General features: G+C 39.1%; 1 protein-coding gene across 3 annotated transcripts in view; it reads right to left on the reverse strand.

Moving 5' to 3' along the window:
* The window catches only part of LOC110859048 (rho GTPase-activating protein 100F), a 111691-nt gene that overhangs the window by 33167 nt on the left and 55318 nt on the right, over positions 1–23206 (reverse strand). For 2 of the 3 annotated variants that reach the window (XM_035859217.1, XM_035859216.1), the window contains exons 4-11: positions 19780–19941; positions 14402–14474; positions 14210–14319; positions 12157–12190; positions 10873–11044; positions 10718–10788; positions 9810–10323; positions 8834–9369 (exon numbers count right to left, since the gene is read on the reverse strand). In XM_035859217.1, coding sequence (XP_035715110.1) covers positions 8834–9369; positions 9810–10323; positions 10718–10788; positions 10873–11044; positions 12157–12190; positions 14210–14319; positions 14402–14474; positions 19780–19941 — 1672 coding nt within the window. Of the gene's footprint in view, positions 1–8833; positions 9370–9809; positions 10324–10717; positions 10789–10872; positions 11045–12156; positions 12191–14209; positions 14320–14401; positions 14475–19779; positions 19942–20574; positions 22232–23206 lie in introns of those variants that run through there. The other variant, XM_035859218.1, reaches the window with a different exon arrangement.

Raw genomic sequence — 23206 nt, forward strand, 5'->3', positions numbered from 1 at the left:
ATAAAATTTACTCAAGGTTGAGCAAAAATCTTTCAAACTTGAGTAAATTTTACTCAATACTTGCTTTGATGGCAATTTTACTCAACTTTATTTACAGTGTGGGATAGGGGTTTCTGACGACATAATGTATGCACGTTCCCACCTGATGTCGTGGCGTTGTGCAATGCAATGTGGTTGACTTGACGGGTTGGTTGGCATCGTCCATTTTTGGAAATCCACTTGTACTTCTACTTGGTGGTTTTCCTCTCCAGAGAGAAAAGGGCAAAACCCACGCACACAAAAATATTATTCCGACTTATTTAAAGTGAAAGCAGTACAAATTACGTAATAAGAGAATGACGCCGTTAAACGAAAACATGGCAAAAGTGGATTCACAGAATTACTTATAATTAGATTAACCCGAATAAAAAGTGGGGAACAAGTTTCATCCCACGCGCGGTTTACACAGAAAATGAAAATGAGTCATCAATTCAATCGGATTGGACCAATTCTAAGAAATTCGAGGCATGGTTACACTCTAAGAAACCCGGTAACTAAGTTATTACCAGGCGGAGTATCTATGTGACTTTACAGCATGATAATTAATTTATTATTGAGTGGTAGACATTTTGCTACCAAACCGGTAATAACCCCGGTCGCGAAATTTGAAAATATTACCAGGTGGTAACTATTTTTCTACCACTCTAATAAATTAATTACCGTGCGGTAGAGTCACATAGATACTCCGCCTGGTAATAACTTCGTTACCGGGTTTCTTAGAGTGTAGACCATTTTTTAGGAAAAAATTTCCCTATTTTCCACGATTTCCTTCCACTACTTGGAGTAAAGAGTGCTTGAGAAATATGTATTTTCTGGACAGTGAAAAGAGTTGACTGGTTGGTTTGGTTGCGTACTTTAAGTTGAACTGGAAACTTTCTCCAGCTTGGGAGACGTTAATCTGTGAGGAACTTTGCCTTATCTGGCAGCCTGTGCAAGGAGAGAGGAGGAGGAAAAAAGGGGCTCAATTGCAGACGAGCGATTTCTGCGTCTACCTGAGAATCCGCGATCCGTTAAACTTCAACTTCAACCTTTATTTATTTTGGTTCATTGCCCAACTTGCCGTGATCACGGGGGGATGATGATGATGAGGAGGAGTAGAGGGCGGATATGTATGTAGGAAAAATGGCTCAAATTGTATTTAATGTTTTAGAAAAAATACGAAAGGATTTGCGAAAAAATCAAACTTTTTCGGGAAATTTGTACTTTCGAATTTAATGCTCTGGGTTTTTTGTAGCAGAATTTCGTTGAGTAATAGATAATAAATTTCACATCGTTGAAATATTTAATATAAAATGTGCCTATGTATTTTTGAAAAAAATATGCGAAAGATTCGGGAATTTTTGAAATAGTAGCCGACCATTTGTATATCTGGAAACTAAAAAATATGTGTCAATATCCAAAAATGGTTTCAAATTTGTGTGATCCATAAAAGTTATGGAACACGCGGAGAAAGCTGGACCGTCATCAAATGGAAAAGTTGGAAATAAATGAATGCATATCCGGCCTCTGATGAAGATCCATATGGCAAATGCTGTGGTAGTTGTGCATCAAGCAGTTTTTGCTTCCTGCATGGTTCACTTCACTCGTGTTAAAAATGAATAAATTTGATTTCCCAGAGTGCACCTAACCATCCAGTCAACCAGCGAATAACAGGAACATTAAGGTGAAGCGATATGTGTGGATTGTGATGCTATTCGGGGTTTCAGGACCTTCGTGACTGTGGATTTGGAAATAAATAGTCGTCAATTTACAAAAATGTTGACATGAAAGAAAGACGTACTTTTGTAAATAATACTTTCGTAAAGGTTTTTCAAAAAAAATTCGATACACTCAAAATAAGGTAGTAATGAATCATTACGATGCGGAATGACTATGTGGCTCTACCACGTCGGTTAGGATTTGTCGTAGAAATGGTAACAATAATTTCAGGGAAATTCAAATTTAATACATAATGGTATTAACTCCCTTAATATTTGGTAATGAATTTGAATTTCCTTGAAATTATTGTTACCATTTCTACAACAAATCGTAACCGACGTGGTAGAGACACATAGTCATTCCGCATGGTAACGATTCATTACTATCTCATTTTGAGTGTACTTGTCTTTACTTAATAGTGTGGGAAACAAGTTCACCCGGCATTAACAAAATTCCGAGTGGTTAGCAAAACTTTGCATTAATTTCAAAATTCCGATTTAGCAAGAGGACATATTAGGAATCCGTTGTAATCTTAAACACAAACTTATTGTTCATATTACCCTCAAATGCAAATCAAAATTCAATAATTCGATCGTGGAATACTAATATGGGAAATGCAATTATTTTGCAAAGTTCAACATATTGGATAATTGGGGCCCAAAATCGAGGCAGCGGCCAAATTCTAGTCCAAAATAATTTTTAAAATTATTTCCAGTGATATTTGACCAAGTTTGAACGATTTTGACATAAAACTCAAAATTTGCAAAAAAAATCGCACATTTTGGCTCGTATCGCGAAAACTGACCATGCGCCCCCCCAATATTATTTCAGATTCTTTATGTACACAAAATTACGGAAATTTTAAGCCATCAAACTTGAAAATCGTTCGAGTGCGAAAAAACACGATCTCATTGTATATATCTATCTTAACTATGGTACGTGAAATATCGGGATTTTTAATTCCTATACGAAATGTTTTAACGAAATAAGTATTTTCGTAAATGTCATAAATTTATGATACAATTTGCGAAATTGATCGCAGATTCGAATCTGACGTGAAACCCTCTAATATCCGGTTTTTTAATTGGGACGATATATTTTTACGGAGGAAAACGACGCATCGGAACCTATGTTATGTGGGAACATTGGTAAGCATGGAATTTGTGTAAATGTTGCAAATTTGCGCAATTTGCGACGTTTACCGCAGTTACTAAGGTGACAAGGAAACCCTTAATATATACAGGGTGGTTAAAATGTCACGCCACAATGGAAAATTTTTCAATGGGAAAAGTCCCTAAATCTTCATTAGTTACAAGATTTGGGATTGAGATTTTTATAAATTATTATCAAAATTGAGGACAAAATTCTTAAAATGTTGCATTTTAGAGACAAAATTTCGGTAACTAATGGAAATTTATGGATTTTTCCCATCGAAAAATTTTCCATTGTAGCGTGACATTTTAACCACCCTGTATGTATGATAAGAGCGAATAGATGGTTGGCAGACATACTTAATTCTTTCCGACACAGGGAGAAAGTAAAATGGGCAAGATTTGGGACTGGGAAGACAAATGAGGGCGATTATTTTGTGTCTGAGTAATCCACCCGAGGAAAACCCGAGCCATCATCATTTTCCTCTTGAATAATGACATGGCTTTAAATAATGCCCTCATTTCGGACTGGATCCCGTCCTCTCCTTAGCTGAGCTGCCGTCTTGGCCTGATTATTACCACGATGATGATGATGACGGGTGTCTCACCTTTCACATACTTATTTTTCTAACTGCTTTGCACATGTCTCCATATTTTTATTCTGTGAAAGTATTTATTTTGGTGAGGAAAGTACGGCAGGGAAACTTGTATTGGAAAGAAATTGAAATTCTGACATTAAGAATTTAAAGAATAATTGGTCTTATATAGATTTCTGTCGGATGTGGATTTGTCAGAGAGCGGCTATGTATTTATTTTCAGCTTTTTCACCTGATCACGACCGACAGTCAAACTTTACCCATGTGGTAACTAACTCTTGTAGAGTACAGAAATTTCAAAATATTTTTGCATATTGATACCTGTTATATATTTATTTCTAGGTTTTCAGACGTAAATATTTCCGCAATTGTTTGAAAATTACTTAAATCTTTTACATATTAAAAAAAATGTAAGTATTTGAACGGTACTATTTTTGCTGAAAAGTTGGAATGGAGAAAAGGAGTTCGATATACAAATTCAGAGCAGAATACGTATTCAGAAATACAAATTTTTCTGAAAGTTTTATATTTGTAAGATTTTGTTCGTACAGATTTCGTAAATATTAAATACATATTTTATCAATTTTTCGGCAGTAACTGCATATCCGCCCTGTGGTATTTATATTTTATCTGTGACAGAAATCGAAATAAATAAAAAATGTTACTTCCAATCCAACTTTAATAATCGATATCCTTTTTTTGGAGCCCCTCTTATTTGTAAATAACTCAATTCTGCTGCATTATTGGGTAACGAATGTCTGTCAGTCCAGGGTGTAACAATGGCCCTTCTGCTCTTACATAACGTAAAAATCTATGTATAGAATTGTCCGTGGGATGGTGAATAATGGACGGAGAGGGAATATTCAATTAGCAGGCTGACATTCTAACCAAACAGCGGGTTGCGCAACTCTTTGTAGTTTCTTCCAACCACCCTTTCTTTGGTTGTCTTGATTGTGAAAAGTGCTTAATTTTTAACCATGTCCGACCACAAGGTATTTACAGTTTTTTTGTTGAAGCATCAATATGATTGAAACATGGGAGAGAAAGCAAAATTGAGTTAAAAGTCTGGCCAGCTTTCTCCACACTGTTAAAAATCTGGTAGAGTCAGTCTGAGAAAAATGCTGCTGAATCATCACACTCAAAATAAGGTAGTAATGAATCATTACCATGCGGAATGACTATGTGTCTCTACCACATCGGTTTCGATTTGTTGTAGAAATGGTAATAATAATCTCTGGGAAATTCAAATTCATTACCAAATATTAAGGAAGTTAATACCATTATGTATTAAATTTGAATTTCCCTGAACTTATTATTACCATTTCTACGACAAATCGTAACCGACGTGGTAGAGACACATAGTCATTCCGCATGGTAATGATTCATTACTACCTTATTTTGAGTGCACTTACCGGATTGCATATGTATTAATGACTTCACCGGTACCGTGATAACGGGTATTACTGAATAGTAATGACGTATACTGTGAAATCTCACTACTGATAAACAAACTATTACCAATTGGGGAGGAATTGATTCCCAAATCTTTACCAGCATGGTGATCTAGATTTGGGAATTTGGAATCCGACCATACTTTTGACTTAGTAATAAGTTCCTCCGGATTGATAATAGTATGTGTCGGACTGGGAAATTTTTGAGTATGTCGACATGGTTGGTGGGTAATGCCCGTTGTTACGAGGACCGGTAGAGACATACCTGTTCTCCGGCTGGTAATGATTTAACACCAGTTTTCTAAGAGTGTATGACTGAAATTATGAGAGAGAAAGCAGACCTGGAAGTCTGGCTAGTTTTCTGGTATCGAGAATGAAAGCGACTTTCTCCACTCGAGCAACTTTCTCTTTCGAGTCTGGCGAATAAATTCAATAATGACGGGCTTTGACTAAAGGAAATGAGACCGCCTTTCCCATGTCGAAAATTTTGGGTTTTCACCACTTCATTTGTCTATCTCCCAGTCGGCAGGCAAGAATAATAACAACGATATGCCCGGCCACCCACCCACCCACCTTTTCCACTAATGACGACGGAGAAGGGTAAAATAATTAGGGATGCCCCGGGTAGTGGTAATACCCGGTACCAGGTGCCCGGCACGAAATGCGGACCCGCCCGCCAATTTTTTCAAATTTTTTCCGAAGTTTGCAAAAATTTTATAAGCTTAAAAAATTGATAGTGACAAAAGTAATTTTAAAATTTGTAGGATAATTTCCACATGCGATTTGGTGAAATTTGTGGCCGGATATTTTCTACAGAAATGAAATCCATGAGATTGGAAAAGTTTGTGTAAAGTTTTGAATTTAAAGTAAGAAAATTGGACATGCAAATTAATTGTGAGGATAAATCGGGTACTTAAGACCCTCTTGGATGACGCGTTGGCACGTAATCTCACTTTACCCTTATCCAATGTATTTAAATGCAAAAGTCTAAAATCGAATCAACTTAATGAGTTTTGAGACAAATTCAACGTTTGATACTTTAATGTAAAGCTAATTTTTGGTACTACAAACAAGTCGTTTTGAAAAAAATTATTAAATTCGTGTTTGCAGAAATTTATTGTGAAAAGATGGCAAATAAATTTATTAATTTTTTTCAAAACGACTTGTTTGTAGTACCAAAAATTAGCTTTACATTAAAGTATCAAACGTTGAATTTGTCTCAAAACTCATTAAGTTGATTCGATTTTAAACTTTTGCATTTAAAGACATTGAATAAGGGCAAGGTGAGAAAAAAACTCAATGACGGTGTAACAAGAACCTTAAGAATGCCGGGCTGTGTCAGGGGTGTCCCAAAAAGGTTGAGTATGCCGGATACCTGGGACACCTCTAAAAATAATCTGCTGTACGGGAAGAAAAGCAGCATTCAAACTGAAGGAGGCAGGAATATCGAGTTTCAACTAAATTGGAGGAATGTGGTTTGGTCGGTGAATGAATGAATGAGAGTGAAGTGAAGAGTCATCGAAATTTATTCGGATTTTATGCTAGGATTGCAATATTCGGTGAAAGGAAAGGTTGTGTACTTAGGATTTGTCATAGGCGGGAGGGTGCGGGGATTATACGTCGGGTATCTCCGCTAATACCTTGTGAATGCGGTTTTTGATGCAATATTACTTCTTCAGGATTATCAACAGTGAAGCGTGACGTGGTTAAGAGTGCTTTAAGATTCTACATTTTAAAATCATAAACGTGGAATTGAACAAATATTTATTACCGAGTCTGAGTAAAATTGTCTAAATTTGAAATAAAATATTAAGGGTATTCAATTAAAGTTGGTAACGTTAGCAAAAAATAAGTAAAATATAAACAATTTTCACTTTGCGAAGTGGAACTGATTTATTTACTTTGCAAAATTCACATTTTCGCATCGCAACATAACTTTTTCGAAATTGCGAATTTTGCGAAGTAACGAAGTGAAGATAAGCACACGGACACTCCGCAAGTGACTTTTGTTCGCAGAATTTGGAATTTAACAAATTTCATAAGACAAAAATTCGGTAACAAATAGAGATTGATGGACTTTTCACATTGCTAAATTTTTCATGTTTCCATGTTTATGAAAAATATTTTGCGAACTTGGAGATGCGCAAGTTCGTAAGCCAATTTTCAAGCCAAGTTTTTGTTGCGAACTTTGTTTCCTTGCTAACGAAATGAATACCGTCATTTTGGATAGCTACGATTTGGAAATATTAGCTCGGAAATAATGCAAAGCATATTTTTCCCTCGTTCGCATGGCTTTGAACTTGAGAGATCAAACTTGTTCGATGCACCCCATTAAGCTGGCTGCCAATCAAATCAATCTCACGGTTGTGTCGGGTGCAGTTTTAGTTCCGGTGTGATGAACACCCGGTTAGTAAATGGAAGAGGATGACGACGCCCGTAATTTGGAGGAGTGAGAGGACAAAGGTGAAAGTTCGGGAATTTAAAATCAAAGAGAGAGAAAAAAAACATTTTGGAGAAATAGGATTTGTTGAAAAAGTGAATTTTTGTCATTTTGAGAAAAGATAGCACACTCAAAACAAAACGGTGTCAATATATGACTTAACCGCCTTGGTTACAATTGTGATTCCGAGTAGTAATGATTTTTTTCCGTCCGGTCATAACATTGTAACTACCGGTATCAAAATCATCATAATTCGGATTCAACATTGTAACCAAGGCGGTTACGTCATATATTGACACCGGCGGTGTTGATTAAACAAATTTTTATTTTGAGTGCAGTAAAGAAAGGGAAGATAACTCGTATGAAAATTTCAACAGCTTTCCTGCCGAAAAGTGGCCTGATTTTCGGCAGAAATTTGGCCAATTTTTGCGGAAAATTGTGTACAGAGTGATATATTCATAAATCATGCAAAATTATTGGCTTTGCAGAATCTACCCGAAAGAAATTGTATGCAGAATGATGCAAGTTTTTTTCTACAGAAGCTCACCTGTGCAGAATTCTACAAACAACTTTCGTACGAGAAATCTTAACGGAACGTGTTAATTCCCGAGATTATACGTTACCCTGGGAAGAAGATTGAGATTGGGGAAAAGTGCGTATGGAATTTCACCCAACGCTTAGTCACGGAGTTAACTTTCTTTCAGCTAAAAAGACCAAACTGACTGTGGTGCTTTCCCTCATTCCCCGCTATTATCCATCCACAAAGAAAGAAGTGCACACATTATCGATCACATCATTACGACGAAAAAGGAAAAGATGTCTATACATCGTTTGCCTTCTTCTCTCTCGTTGCGTGGCAGGGTGAAAATCCTTCTTTTTTAACAAGATTTACGGCTTCAATCTCGCTTAAGGAGGAGAAAGCGAAGGCGAAAGAAGAGTGCATAAATCGAGTCGGATTTAAAGTTGCATTCTCTTCAAAGAAAGTTTGTCTGGAGAAGAGATTATTTAAAAGGTGGAGAACTTTATTAAGGGGTGAAGGCCCTTTATAAGATCGTTATGTCTGTCTGTTGCTCTGGTGGTCGGATAACGAAAAGAAATATAAGCTTGAAACTATTAACATAAAATTCTGACTGAAAAGGGTCAGAATGAGTTCGAAGAAGGGCACTGTGAGTAACGCATGTCAAAAATGTCACGTGTCAAATTGCACATATTTATAAGTTTCATAGGAAATTTAACCCCAAATTCAATTTTAACCTCCATTTTGACCTCAAAGGTCTCGAAAGATCACCAGTGTAAAAAAACACATCCGGTGTGTCAATTTTAGAAGATTTTCGACATAAAAAACAATATAATATTTATTTTGAAGTATGTATGATCAAATGCTTTCACTCCTTGGTTACATTCGTTGTAACGATTTATGCCTAAAAACGACACAAGATTCAAGTAGTTCTCGCTTACCTGCCGAATATCTGGCGGATGGCGGCATTCCAGCGGTTTGCGGGCTGCGGAAATCCGTGACCGACGTGGATCCCGGTCTTTGTCTTGGCATAGAGCCATACCATTGAGGTTCGGGTCCACCGCGGCCTAAACTGAGGCGATGGTCGCTCCCCGTGCGCGGCATTCTCCTCCCATTCTGCTGCCGCTGGGGTCGCGGTCCGGTGTAAAACGTGTGCACTTTCTCCGCGAGAGACTCGAGAGTTTTAGGATATGCTCGATCGAAGGGTTGGAAGTGTTGGGGGCCGATGGAGGAGCGAGGCTGCTCGGTTATCGGTGGGGGTGGTTGATATGATAAGGAGGCCGTGGAGGGGGCTTCTCGGTGGTGCTGCTCCTGCTCAGGCCGGTACCACTCGTACGGTTGGTAGTTGGACTGCTGGGAAGGGGGCCGAGGGGGCTGGGGGTCGGGGCGGTACGGGTCAAAATCTTGGGTGGAGTAGGAGGGCTGGGGTTGTTGTTGGATGTGGTTGCGACGAATGGGAGGTTGTGGTGGGTCCAGTCTGGAGGGGTAATAATTAGTTTAGGAGGATGGTTCATTGTTGTAAGAAATTTGGATATGCGAAAATCTACTAGAAAACTGGCATCTTTTCTGTAGAAGTAATGCGCGATTTTTTTAAATGAGAATGAATGAAATGCAAATGAGTATGCATAAAATGAAAATTCATGAGTTTGCGAAAAATAAAAAGTTTACGATTGTCCTAAAAAAATTGCTAGATGCCTTTTTGTGTGGCATATTTAGTAAAAAATAAAAATATAGTTTTCTCACTAGTTGCAACTTTTGCAAACGTTGCAAAGTTGCGAAGATTTTTTGGGAAGCGACGCGATTACGGTTTTTACGACGTTGACGTGAATATCCCCATTATTTTATTGGGCTAATTCTTCCCAATTTTTCATGCAATTTCTAATCTCGGAGATGGAAATTTTAAAATTAATTGTTCACCTGAAATCATCATGTCTCGGCATTCTTCCCGACGAATAATCCGTGACGTCGGGGAGGTGATGTTGCATGGGTAAATTTGCATAGTGTGGCTGATATGGAGATTGATGTTGATGTCTCGAGAGCGAGTGCATGGAGCCGGGTCCGGTGCCATAGCCGATGCCGAGCGCGTGTTGTTGCGCCTGTTGCAAGGGGGTGAGGCCCTGCCTGCCCCCCAGGGCCGGTTGAGCACCAAAGATCCGCTGCCCCTGAGTCTGATACTGTTGCTGCTGCTGCTGCTGGTGCATGAGGGGCGCCCTCCCCCGCCCAATACCAGGATACCCGCCTGGATGCGAGAGCGTGTGGTGGACCTGGGCCGGCGTCGTGCGCCCGTAAGGACCCGGACCCAGCTGGCCGAGGAGGTGACCGTTCTCGTCATTCTCGTCGTACGGCTCTTCGTCCAACTCTTTCTTCATGACCACGACGGGAGGAAGTTTGGACTCGGAGCGGAGCATGGAGTGCGAGGACATCATGCGACCTGGAAGTTGTTATTAGACTTGAATTATCTCGAGTAAATGAGCAGAGGTGGGAAAAATATTGTCAAAATGTGTACAGTGTTTTGAGATCAGTTTTTCCCAGGGTAGTTCACCACAAAAAGACAAAAAATCTACGCAAAGAAGGCAATTTGTCTTTGTGTTCCAGCCTTGGGAATCCAAACCCTGGGAAAAGAGGTCAAAATACTCTATTCTGACAAAGTATTTTGCACACCCCTGTATTTAAATTAGCTCGATTTCTTTTTAAAATTGAGCTCTGTTATTCATAAAATTGAAATAGAATAATAGTGAAAGAGCGCAGTTTTTCATGAATGATAAAGTGACTGATAGAGCTGACAAATTCTATAAAATTGGTTCAATTGGAAGTTGCATATTTACCTTTCCTCTGCCGGATCGTGAGCACCAATCGTCTCGGAATGGACATGAGAATGACCACGTCGTCCAACGACCTAAGGAGAATTTTATGGATTAGTTGAACTAAATATGTAATCCAATGTAATGTGGTGAAATAATGGAATTTTTGGTCAACTGACATGTGAGTAACGTCGACGAGATTGACGGCGAGGATTTCGTCGCCCACGCCGAGACAGCCGCTGTTGAAGACGGCGCTCTCGATCGCGATCCGGGAGACGAACACCCCATCGTAGCGGTCAACCCCGTTCCCTTCCCGGATGTAAAGGCCGAGCGTTTGGCCGGGACGTTTCACTACGTTTTTTAAAAATTCTTATTAGTTTAAACCAAGTTTAATGAGCAGAGGGCGGCGGATATGTATTCATATTTCCAATTTTTTCGTTTGATAAATTTGAAAAACTTTGGGCATATTTTTTATGGATCATAAAAATTTCAAAATATTTTCGTATATTGTAAAATACATATTACTAGGTTTTCAGACATATAAATAGATTCTTAAATATTTCCACTATATTATAAGCTGAAAATGTTTGTCTGCAACGGAAGTGAAAGTAATTTTCCGAAACGGAAGTGAAAGTGGAGAAAGTTAATCTTAATTTAATTATTTCTGGTGCGGACTGGTATTCAAGGTGTGGAACTTATCGCCCGGTGGAAGACGGGCTTATGCTCTAGTTATTTTTTTATAAATCAGTACATGTTTTACTCCTTTTGTTGACATACATTTAAATATTTAAATGATATGACACGAATTTTATTTACTCAAAGAAATTGGACCACAAAAAATGTAGAGTATTAAATTTAAAACTACGAATTTTATGAAAATTGTAATTTTTGTGGGGTTTTGTAATTTTGTTGTAAATACATGTATGTATTTTGGGAGGAGGGCTCCTCTTGTTGGAGGAGCCCAATGCTCAGATCATCCATCAGATCTATTGCATATCCTCTTACTTACACCGTATGACAGTGGCTATCTAGTTGCTCAGGTATAATCCCCATATCTATTGATGAGATATGGGGATCGAGAAACCATTTAAGGATAGTAAGACAGGAAGAGACGCCGGCTTGCCGTAAGCACCACCACTCACCCCTGCACTTACGGGGCCAGTCCCACTCCGCCTATCCTCTACCCACCACTGCCTATTCAATCTTAATGTATGCCCCTTTGGACGCGAATACTGCCACGGAAAGGCAGCATGCTCAGTCCACTCTACTGAGTGTCCAGCTACAATGTGTGTAACTGGCACCCAGGGAGGGCTGCCCCAGCTGCCGAGATATGAGGGATCGAACCATAGACCTTCCGAGTGCCGAAAGCAACCGGTTCTCGCCCCCAAGCCAAACAGCCAGGGCCCTGTAAATACATATCCGCCCTCTGTTAATGACACTGTACAAGGCTTATCATTAGTTACCTATCTCCACGAACTGGACGCTGTGAAGTCCATCCTACAGAAAAAAAGAGCAAACATATAAGATTTAAACTTTGTGACTTTCTCCTTCTCGGTGAAAGTGATGTTTCAGGACCACCCTTTTTTGGAAGATGTGGTGCAGGAGCGGATATTAAATTTTTAAAGAGGTGCATCCACCAGAAGTCAAGCTGAGTAAGGAGGAAAAAAGCAGCTCACTTGCACTCCGTCCAGTCCACCCACCCACACTTATTAAATTCCGACACGTTCTTGGGCTCAAGTTTTTTACGGTTTCGGAGTGCAAGAAGTGAGGCGAAGAATAATATGTCTCGGAGGCATCAAAAGAAAGCAATAATTCGGGGAATGACGAAAGCTGGGTAAAAGTGACCAGGGCGAAATGTGTTTTTTCATAAAAATGCGAGGGTTGTGCCAATAATAAAATCTGCATGATTCTCTCTTTTTTACATGGTTTCTTGATCGAATGGGGGAGACAGGAAATTAAGTGGGGTGACGTCATCGTGTGTATAGCTACACTCTTAGAAATACGGTGTTAAAGTAATACCAAACGGTATCATGGACCACGCTGCACTGCTAAAAATATTGTCGCGTCTAAATATGTTGATATTTATTTGGTAATAATTTATTTCTGACTGCCAAGTGTTTTTTTGCCAAAACACTACTAAGCGGTAATGCCCGTTGTTACCGTGCCATATGTACCCCGGTCAGTAATGATTTAATACCAGTTTTCTAAGAATGTAGCAAATTTGTAGTTATAAGTAATAGCGTGGGTATGGTATCAGCTCGGTATTAAAGGTTTACCACATCAGTAGCAAAGTTATACGGACTTGAATAATTTGAATACCAAGCGGTAGCAAATTAAATACCAGTGTTCTAAGAGTGTGCATGCAAATAAAATGCGAATTCGAAGGGACTGGAAATTTAAATAGGTTCGCTGGTGACGATACATGGAAAATTCGAACCGGAAATTAAATACGCCTCGTTTATGGAATCAATAATGAAATAACTGTTTTTTGTATGTATGCAAATGTTACCCGGTGTAAAAAATTCGGGTCAAGATCTTTCCCTCTTTCACTCTGGTGAACTTTAGCTTTTAACGTGTCGCGGAATATCGATACGTCAATCAACCTCGCGCTTGGCGACATTATTTGCTCGCTCAGAGGAAGTTTGAAACTTTGATGGGTTTCTTGTCCCTTTGATTTCGCATTTCGTGGGGGGAAATGAGGGGCTGAAACTAATTGAAAATTCCGGGCTGAAACTAATTGAAAATTCCGGGCAGAATTTGTTGTTTGTTGTGGTTGCTTAAGACGGGCGAGTTGATTTTGGTTGAGTGAAGTGTAAATTAATAAAGGAGCGTGGAGAAAGTGGGAAAGAGAGAAAGAAGAAGGTGGTGATGATTGATTGATGACAACGTTACGGGAAAAGTGGGAGTGAGATGACGGATTTTGATTCATTATTTTATTAAGAAACATTCCCCAGAATGGAGAGTGACTACACTGTTAAAAATGTGGTAGAGTCCGTACTCGTATTGATCTGGTAATAAGGTGCTACTGGATTGGTAATACATAGTTTAAGATTAGAGCATGGTTCCAGATTTTTGGCCAAAATTTCGTTAATCGATGAAAAGTTAGTATGAAATTTGCGAAAGACACGATCTCCGAATGGACAGAGATATTTGCATCCGATGAGGAGAAAACGCGAATAAATTTGGAAAGTGTAACATTTGTCAACATTGCTTCGTGTTTTCTCCTCTTCAGATGCAACTATCTTGGCCAAATGTACCCATCAGGAGATGGTATCTTTTGCAAATTTGATTTTAACATTTGTGATCGCTTGGTACTATTTAATTTGCTCAAAATCTGAGAACATACGCTGGGAGAGAGCTCCATTGTGAGGGGTAAACTTTTCGTTACCACATTACTACACTGTGATACCCGTTATTACCGTGCGGGTAAAGTGATATCTGCATGTATCGGTAACGAGTTTTCTAAGAGTGTAAGGTATGGAGCGTGTGAGGAAGGAATGTGCTTTCTTGACCCACCTGCATGGAAAGAAACTTGCGAACGGCGTCCTGCACGGGGCGAGAAAATTGTCGCGGGTCCAGCAACCGTACCAGCATTTCACCCCGTCGCTCAACCGCCCCCAGTGCGGCTGCAAAGGAAAAAATATATAAAATAAACTAATCATAATTTTTTGGAAATTGAAATTTTGAAGGAAATTTTATTTTCTTTACCGGCAGTCGTCGCATCGTGATCATTCTCAACTGATTCCAACTGTCGAAATATTTCCGTCGATATTCCACTGACCTGAAAGAGAGGAAAAATACAATAAAATATTAGCAAAGAGAAATCTCATCCATTTTTTTTTCGTAGCGTGTTTTTATGTCACAATTTTTTGGACAAGAATTTGAAAATTACACGTTTTATTTGTCGGAAATGAGTCGCAATTTTTTATTTGGGAGAGAAAAAAAGGAATTCTGAAATTATACGAGGGGACGTTTTACGTGCATATTTGTCGGAAATGAGTGTACCGTATCTAGATATTTGTTTGTTATTTGGTTAGTTTGAGAATGTAGTGGGGGAGGAAATAATGGGAGAGAGAAGGAGAAAGAGAGAGCGGCTTTGCCTTCTCTATTCACAAGTATCGATTTACCATTCCGATACTTACACGCTTACGGTGCATAAAGTTACATCAGAGCAGAAAACGCGTCTCTCTCTCAAAATGTTGGTTCTCTTCCCTAAGGCCCCGTGTTCCCAGAGAGTGAAAGGATGCAGGGAAGAAGAGGGGGGAGAGAAAGCTGCACCTTGTTACGAACAATGCGTTAGAGAAAACTGCTCCTAGTCAGACTTGGGATCAGGAAGTACACATGTACAATATATTTAGTTGAGGGTGTGAAGCATACATTTTGTCAGTGTTTCGAGTGAAAGTATGTAACCAGGTGCAAGAAATAGGGGGGAGAAAGTAGTCTTTTAGAGATATTTTGGCCTGCAAGAAATGCACGGGGCAAGAAACTTATTCCTTAATACGGCACGTGGCACATATTTCTCGCAGTTTCTTGCACTTTGCATTTCTTGTTTTACAGTGCAGGAAATGTGGCAAACCAGGAAAAAACAAAATATTGCATGTTTGACATTTTAGACATGAAATTAAATACTTTTCCCTTAATTTCTTGATATTTCGGCCCTACAAATAAATGCAGGCATTTCCGGTATGGTTAGGAGTTTAAATTTTGTCTTGCCAATTAGACACGAGCAAGAGAAAAAATTATACTTTACAATAATTTAAGATAGAAAAATATGCCGTGCCAGAAAATGCATGTCTGACCTCCTCCAACTTTCTCCAGGACGAGAAGTCATCCGCTTAGCGAAGAAGTGCAGTCAGTTTAGGTGGCAGGGTTATACATACGCGAGGATGGAGAAGGAGAGAGGCAGGGCAATAATTGAGCCATTATAAGGACTGCTACATACAAGAACACACATGCCAACCACTTTCTTTCCAGTGTTTCGGGTGCAAGTAACCACCTGCAAGAAATAACCGCAAGAAATTGGTTTCTTGTATCTATTTTTACCCGCAAGAAATGCAAAGTGCAAGAAACTACCTCCCACCGTCATAGTTCAGTAGGCCCTGTGTTTCTTGCACTTTCTTGCATTTCTTGCTTTGCAGTGCAAAAAATGAGAAAAACCCGCAAGAAACGAAACACTGCTTCTTTCTTTTCTACCTCGTACGCACACAGGGTCGACACGAGTAGTACATTTGAGCGAACACTGCTCATTGTCTTTGGAGGACTTGTGCAAGTATTTGTTTGGGAGGAGAGAGAGAAAGCACAACGAAATAGCTCCAATCAAACGTCAACCTCACCCAATTCTAATCCAGCAGCCAGTCAAAGAGAGGCCAAATCTTTTTATCGTGTCAAATGCAGACGACGACTTTCACTCCGTGGGAAAGTTGGGCCAGGAATGATAAGCTTTTTCCTCCATACGAACAATGCTACGTGTCATCTGTGGGATTAGCTTTGATAAAGCGGGGGAGGAAAGGTTCCGAGGTACATAAATGCGGGATATGAAATGGTAGGAATTTTTGTTATAAGATGTACAAATATTGCAGTATTTTGATAAAATAAATATTTGGGTTTAAAGAGGGACAAATTTTCATATTTTTTATGTGGAATATGAAACGAAATGATGGGAAGATCATGTTTTTGTGGAAAATATTTATAAAAAATGGAGTATTTTTATAAACTACATTGGGTCTGATTAAAGAAAAACATGTTTCTATATTTTTTGTAATTCTGAACTTATGAATGAGAACAATACGAAACGAGGCGAAGATTATTATTTTTTGTATAGGAAAAAAATTGCTCAATTTTTGCAAATTATTTTAAAGAAACAATTAGTTTTTGTGATTCTAGATTTGTTAAGGAGAGATATGTATGAAACCAATTTTTTGTATAAAATATTTTTAACTTTGATGATTTTGATAAACTGGATTTAAAGAAACATGAATTTGTATATTATTTTTGTGATTCTATACTTTTGAATGAGGAATACGTTTTAAAATATTTCTTTCTTAATTTAATATGCAATTCGTTTATCGTGCGTAATGAAACTGGTGGAAGTTGAATAGGATTGGAATTTGAAAATGAAGTTTACAAATAATTCGACTCCTCCATTTCCGTTCTGCATGCTCGGCTGGATTTGTGCAGGAAAGAGAGAGGACTGGGAGAACTGCATGAGCATTATTTCTACTTTATCATGGAAATAAATAGGAAAGCAGGAGGAGAATCCGAGAATAGAATGATGAACGTTGGAGAGAAAGTGGGAACGGGAGGCCAAATTTAATATGAAATCCAATATTGTCCATACACGCAGATCGCATCATGTGCATGTCGACTTTATTGTGTTTGTATATATGAATACGATAAAATTGTCTCTTATCCTTCATTCGCATTACGTACATTTCCACAAATCGTGCCTTATTGCACATAAATAAAGTATTCTGTTTGTGTCAACAGCAATGTTTCATTTCTTGCGGGTGACGGGTTGGGTAGTTTTTTTGCAGCGTAAAGAAAGAAACGCGAGAAATGGGGGGGGGGGGGTGCAAGAAATTGCAAGAAATAGGCGCCATGTAGCGCCGCGCTGTATGAAGAATAGCGGCGGAAAGAGTTTCTGGCGCCTTGTATTTTTTGCAGCTGATATTTCTGCGACGTGAATATAGTAGCAATTTTTGCAGGTGAAAAAGGCTAACATTGTTTTGCAAGTGAAAATAGCTATCATTTCTTGCACTACAGAGAAAGCAAGGCAAGAAATGCGAGTTGCACGAAACAGGGAGAAACTGCAATATAAGAATGTGCGTTATTTAGCCATGCTCCGTATAAAGAATAACGGCGCGAAGGAGTTTTTTGCGCCGTGCATTTCTTGCAGGTCAAAAAAATTATATCTATGAAATAACTTTCTCCCCATTATTTCTTGCACTCAAAATAAGGTAGTAATGAATCATTACCATGCGGAATGACTATGTGGCTCTACCACGTCGGTTACGATTTGTCGTAGAAATGGTAATAATAAGTTCAGGGAAATTCAAATTTAATACATAATGGTATTCACTTCCTTAATATTTGGTAATGAATTTGAATTTCCCTGAAGTTATTATTACCATTTCTACAACAAATCGTAACCGATGTGGTAGAGACACATAGTCATTCCGCATGGTAAGGATTCATTACTACCTTATTTTGAGTGTGCAAGTGGTTACTTTCACCCGAAACACAGGTCAAAACGTGGCGAAAGTTGAGCAAGTCATTTTGTGTCAAAGAAGTTAACTTTAGTTAATCTCTTGTTCGTCCCGTTGGCCATTTGAAGTAATGATTTTGATGTGATTAGACGGAATTTATTTGGGGACGCATATGCCACGAGAGGAAGAAGGAGGACAAAGCCATCGATCAATTTGCAATTTGGGTGATTTCTGGGTGCACTTTTTTGCTGCATGCTGACTTGTGCTGCTCCAGTCAGAAAGGTTTAATCAATTTAAAAGCAGGAGGATTGAGTCGATGGATGGATGGATGGAAGAGAAAGTCGTATTAATCCAATCCCAATCTGTTTGTGTCTTTATTCAGCTGGGCAACCTCCTTTACAGAGCGGGGCAAAATACGGGGTGAAAGTGCACAGTTTCTGAGCTTAATTCTTCCAGGGTTTGGATTTAAGAACCGCAAAAAGACGAGAATCATGTGAAGGAGGTAACAGACGTGGGAAAATACAGGTTTTGTGAAAAAATGAAGTATTCATTGCTGTCAAAAATACAGTGTTTTCACGTTTTTTTAAAGCAGGACTTTTGACATGGATAAAAATTTTCTTCCTCGCAAAAAATTATTTTCGACTGACTGTTGTATTCTCGATGAAGATTTTCGTCTTCTAGTGGGTGGAACCACCCTGGGAATAGCGGATCTCAAAAATACTTGACAAAATATAACAGTTACACGAAAATATTTATGTTTTGTCAAGAAATTAACTTTCTATCGCCGTAAAAGTACATTGTTGTGACGATTTTTTTCAAATAAGTACAGGGTGGTTTAAATGTCAGGTTACAATGGGAAATTTTTCAGTGGAAAAATTCGCAAATCTCCATTAGTTACCGAAATTTTGCCTCTGAAATTCAATATTTTAAGAAGTTTGTCATCAGTGTTCCATAAGTTTTGATAAAAATTAATCAAAATCTCAATCCCGAATCCGTAACGAAATTTACGAATTTTTCCCATTGAAAAACTTTCCATTGTAACCTGACATTTAAACCACCCTGTACTTGACTGGGATAAAACGTTAAATTCTTCACAAAACCTTTAAATATTTTCACACGACTGCTAAATTCATAATGTAAATTTTGGTATTTTTGTGGCCCTGGAAATCCAAACCCTGGAAACTGTGGGCTCAAGATGCTCAATTTCTAGTCCGTATTTTGCCCAGCCCTGGAGTCATTTCTTCACCAGGACGACGACGAGGAAAGGATAAGATACGTCGGGATCCATTAGTCCCCCAAATAAATCATCCTGGATCAACTGTTCTCATTCCAATTATTGGATCGAGATGTGCATGAAACACAGACCAAGCCACGCTGTAACGTCGCCTTATTGTGCAAGGAAACCCGAGAGAAAGTCGAGTTTCTTTCGTCTTTGGGAAATTATTTACGGGGGGATTATGAAGTTTTCGGGGTGAGGGGAAAGTTTCTAGGCTCACTTTTCTAAAATCGGGTATGGGAGAAAGTCGAGTTTCGTCCTTGGGAAATTGTTTACGGGGGGATTAATGGGTCAATTTTATACCATCCAACGAAAATTGAGTTTATTCCAACCAAAATTAATAATTTGGCCAATAATGCAATGGGCAACGGGTTTAATTTTTGTGTCCAACGAAAATGTAAAAGCATCCGACCAAATTTTACATATCATATTAGTCTACTTTGCCTATCATATTATTGACAGCATACATCAATGGATAGATATGTGTATATGGATTTTCATCATTCACAATTGCAGTCACTAACTCTCATTCCTTCCCCATTCTCATTCCACTTTTGTCAATTAACATTAATTTTTAATTTTTGGGGATTAATTTTCGGGCTTACTTTTCTAAAATCAGGCTGAAGGACCATATGAGGGAGCTGCTGCTGTTGTTGTTGGACCCCACCGCGCCCTGGGGGGATGGTCGTGGCAAATTGGCCCAGTTGTAGTCTCCTCGGACTGGCAGCTGGTTGGTCTGCGTTCGGTGGAATGTCCCGACCTTGATCCTATCATAAAAAAAGAGAACGAAATTTAATATTCAGATTGGGAATTGAAATTTCGGGTTTAATTCCAAAATTGAAATTGAATCTTTTGAAATTTAATATTGATTGAAGTTTCATAGATTGTGATTTCATTGAGATTGGGGGACGGGAATACTTATTTGAAGATATGTATAACTTGGGAGATTATGGGTGACAGAATTTTAAGGTATGCAACTCATGACGGGTAGTTTTTACCCGAGTATAAAATGTGAATGGGTTTCGTGCAGAGATTTGGACTGATTTTTCGCAGAAAACCTTATGAAGAGGGATTTACTTAGAAAATTATGCAGTACTATGCAAAATTATGCAAGCACGGTTCTGCAGAATAAGACCGATAGAAATTTTGGGCTGGATTATGTGCAAAAAGTTGTGCAGAACACAATGTGCATCGAGCTTTCGTCGAGCACTGCAGAATTCGACAGTGATTTATGCAAATACCCGTGTTGAATTTACACAAGACCGAAGTTGGCTAATTTGTTTTGCGGTATTGAATTATGAATTCTGATAAGTATTTATGTAAATATGTATGGCAGAATTTGCCGGAAAAAAATGTACGACTACGGAAATTTAGAAAGTTGATAAATACGTGGCCCATACTTTTTTGGCATTTCGACTAATGCTCCTAAACCTGGAGAAGAAGCAGTTGCCCGCAGAGCCGCACTGTGATTTTCGTAAATCGTACGTCTCACACATTCAACCGGAAACAAGGTGAGCACGGATTCGGCCAAATAAATATTTCCTTCTGCTCTTTCCCACACCGGCCACCGCACCATTCACTCAATCGCACCGCACCGCACCACACCCACCACTTAACACGGTTAACCTTTCTCCAAGGTCACCAAGGTCTCGCCGGTCCGCATCCCCTCCTTCTTCCCGCCGCCATCATTCCACTTTCTCCAATTCGACAAGAAATATTTTTAGGCAGGGAAATCGGGGCACTTTTGTCGGCGTTTTGTACCAATATCTGCAAAATGTGTGCGTCCTTTACCGTTGGATTTATCCAATAATTATCATTTTACTTAGAGATGGGGCACTTTTGTATCAATATTTCCTAAAAGTTTGTTTCATCTGTAGCTGAACTTCTTATCGAATCTTATCTTCTTATCCAAAAACCGGGTATTATCTTCGAATAACGGGTATTATCCAAGTGACCAGTCCCACGTGTCTCACCCGCCTGCATTCGACTTTCTCTTGATGAGTAATTCGTCCAGAAATATTTGGGAAGAGATATATGCATGAAATCTGAGATTTATTTTGACGTCAATATTTCCTAAAAGTGTGTCGTTTTACTTCGTTTATCTAATAATCCGACTGATTAGTGAACTAGTCCCACGTGTCCCGTGACTTTGTGACATGGAATGCGTCTTCGGGGGGAGTCCACTCTTGGAGAAAATTGTGCGGTGGACTTTCTCCCGTGTTTGAGGAGGAGAATAATTAATCAAATTAGTTGCTCCCTCGTCGGCTAGCGGTGTGATCAACAAGAAGAAAACGAGGAAAAATTGACGTTCGAGAAAGTCCCACGGGTCGGCGAAATCGATGAAGGAATGTAGTCCATCAGCAATTTTTTCTCTTCCTTTTCATGAATTTTTAATTGTGCATTTCCTCCATTTTCCCATCCACGCTGACTGAGTGGGTGGACAGGTTGACGATGACGATGGGTATTTTTCGGGAGAGTGCCAATTAAATAATTGTCGAGTTGCGAATTTATTCCGATAATCGGAGGAGTGAAAGTGGCGTCAGGAGGATTTGTCTGCCATCATTTTTTATGGTGGTTTTCGGATAATTCACGACACGACACTTTGTTCTCGTCTTGACGTTTCTTCCGGGTTGGTGTGTCATAAATTTTTAAATAATGGGCGACGACAAGAGATGATGAAAATGGGAAGTAGAGCAATTGTTGCGTTATTATTGCGTTTGTGCGTGGAATTGGATTGAATTCACGTTAAGGAAACAATTGGTGAAGAGATAACGGAAAAAACGGGAAGAAATGTGGCGTTTCTTGGGCGGGCTAATTTTTCCGTGTCCTTTTTTATGTACAAATTTGTGCAGGGTCGACCCGTTGTAGATAATGATTGTCACTTTCACTTTAGCAGATTTTATGGCGGATTTACTTTTACAATTAGTTTATTAATGGTTTGAAATGAAGAAATATGAATTATAATTTGGGCGAGTTTCTGTATAAGTGTTTCGTTGCGGGAAACTGGTGCTACTAACTTTCCCCTCCGTGTTTCTAACTCGACTGGGTGGCTTTCTCTGAGGAATCCGACATCCAAACACGGCGTGGTGGTGGTGGGAAGAGCATAGAGCAGCCACTACTACTACGACTTTTTCGAGCAGCAGACGAGACGAGAGAGAGCAGGGAAAGCATTCATGCTCAATGTGTGTAGAATTATTTTGGGAATTCGGTATTAGTAAAAGAAATTTGGGGGTGCGAAATGTGCAAAGTTTTCCCAATATTAGATAACCATACATCGATATTAATGATAAGATAGACAGTTTTGGGTATATCTCGTACTCGAAATTTCATAAAAAAAGATTTTTTGGATCCAATTTTATAAGGATTTTGTTAATTTCTTTACTGAAAACTTTGTCAGACGAGTTTTGAATCGTATTTTACAAAGATTTTAGATTTTTGTGGACATGCTGTATAATTTGGTGGCATGTAAGAAAAGTGTGTACCTAACCTAACCGGTCGAAGGTTTGGCTGAAGCGGGTATTCATGGGAGAGACGGGACTATAATAATACCCGGTGCTGGATATACGTAGGTTTGTGTAGCTTCAGCTGTGTTTGTTATAGGGTGGGTCGTGGCGGTGGCGGTGGTGGTGGTGGTGTCGTCCTGAGAGAAAGTTTTGGATCGAAGTTTGCCAACGTAAGTAAGCAGGCTTTGTAGGACTGCACTTGGTTTCGGTGTGTCTGGCTGCACTGGGACGAGAGACTCTCTTTCTTTCTTCTCGATTATATTCTATGGACGACGGAGTTGCCCGGCTCTTTCGGAGGCAGAGCCAGAAACCGGGCATTTCACTCCTCGAATCTTCACTGAAGCTATGTTACACGGGTTTGGAGTCTGTCTTGGAGGAGGGTATGCACCACTAAGGAGATGGTTGGGTGTGATGTAATAGTGGTATTTTGAAAAAGAGAAGGTGAATCGTCGGTTTAAGGGGGAGGATTTATTGTGGATTTTTGAAGGTGCTCGGCACGTGGGAAAGGTGTTTAAATGTAAATATGTAA

Source organism: Folsomia candida, unplaced genomic scaffold, assembly GCF_002217175.1.
Source record: "Folsomia candida strain VU population unplaced genomic scaffold, ASM221717v1 Fcan01_Sc024, whole genome shotgun sequence".
NCBI classification, from domain to species: Eukaryota; Metazoa; Arthropoda; class Collembola; order Entomobryomorpha; family Isotomidae; genus Folsomia; species Folsomia candida.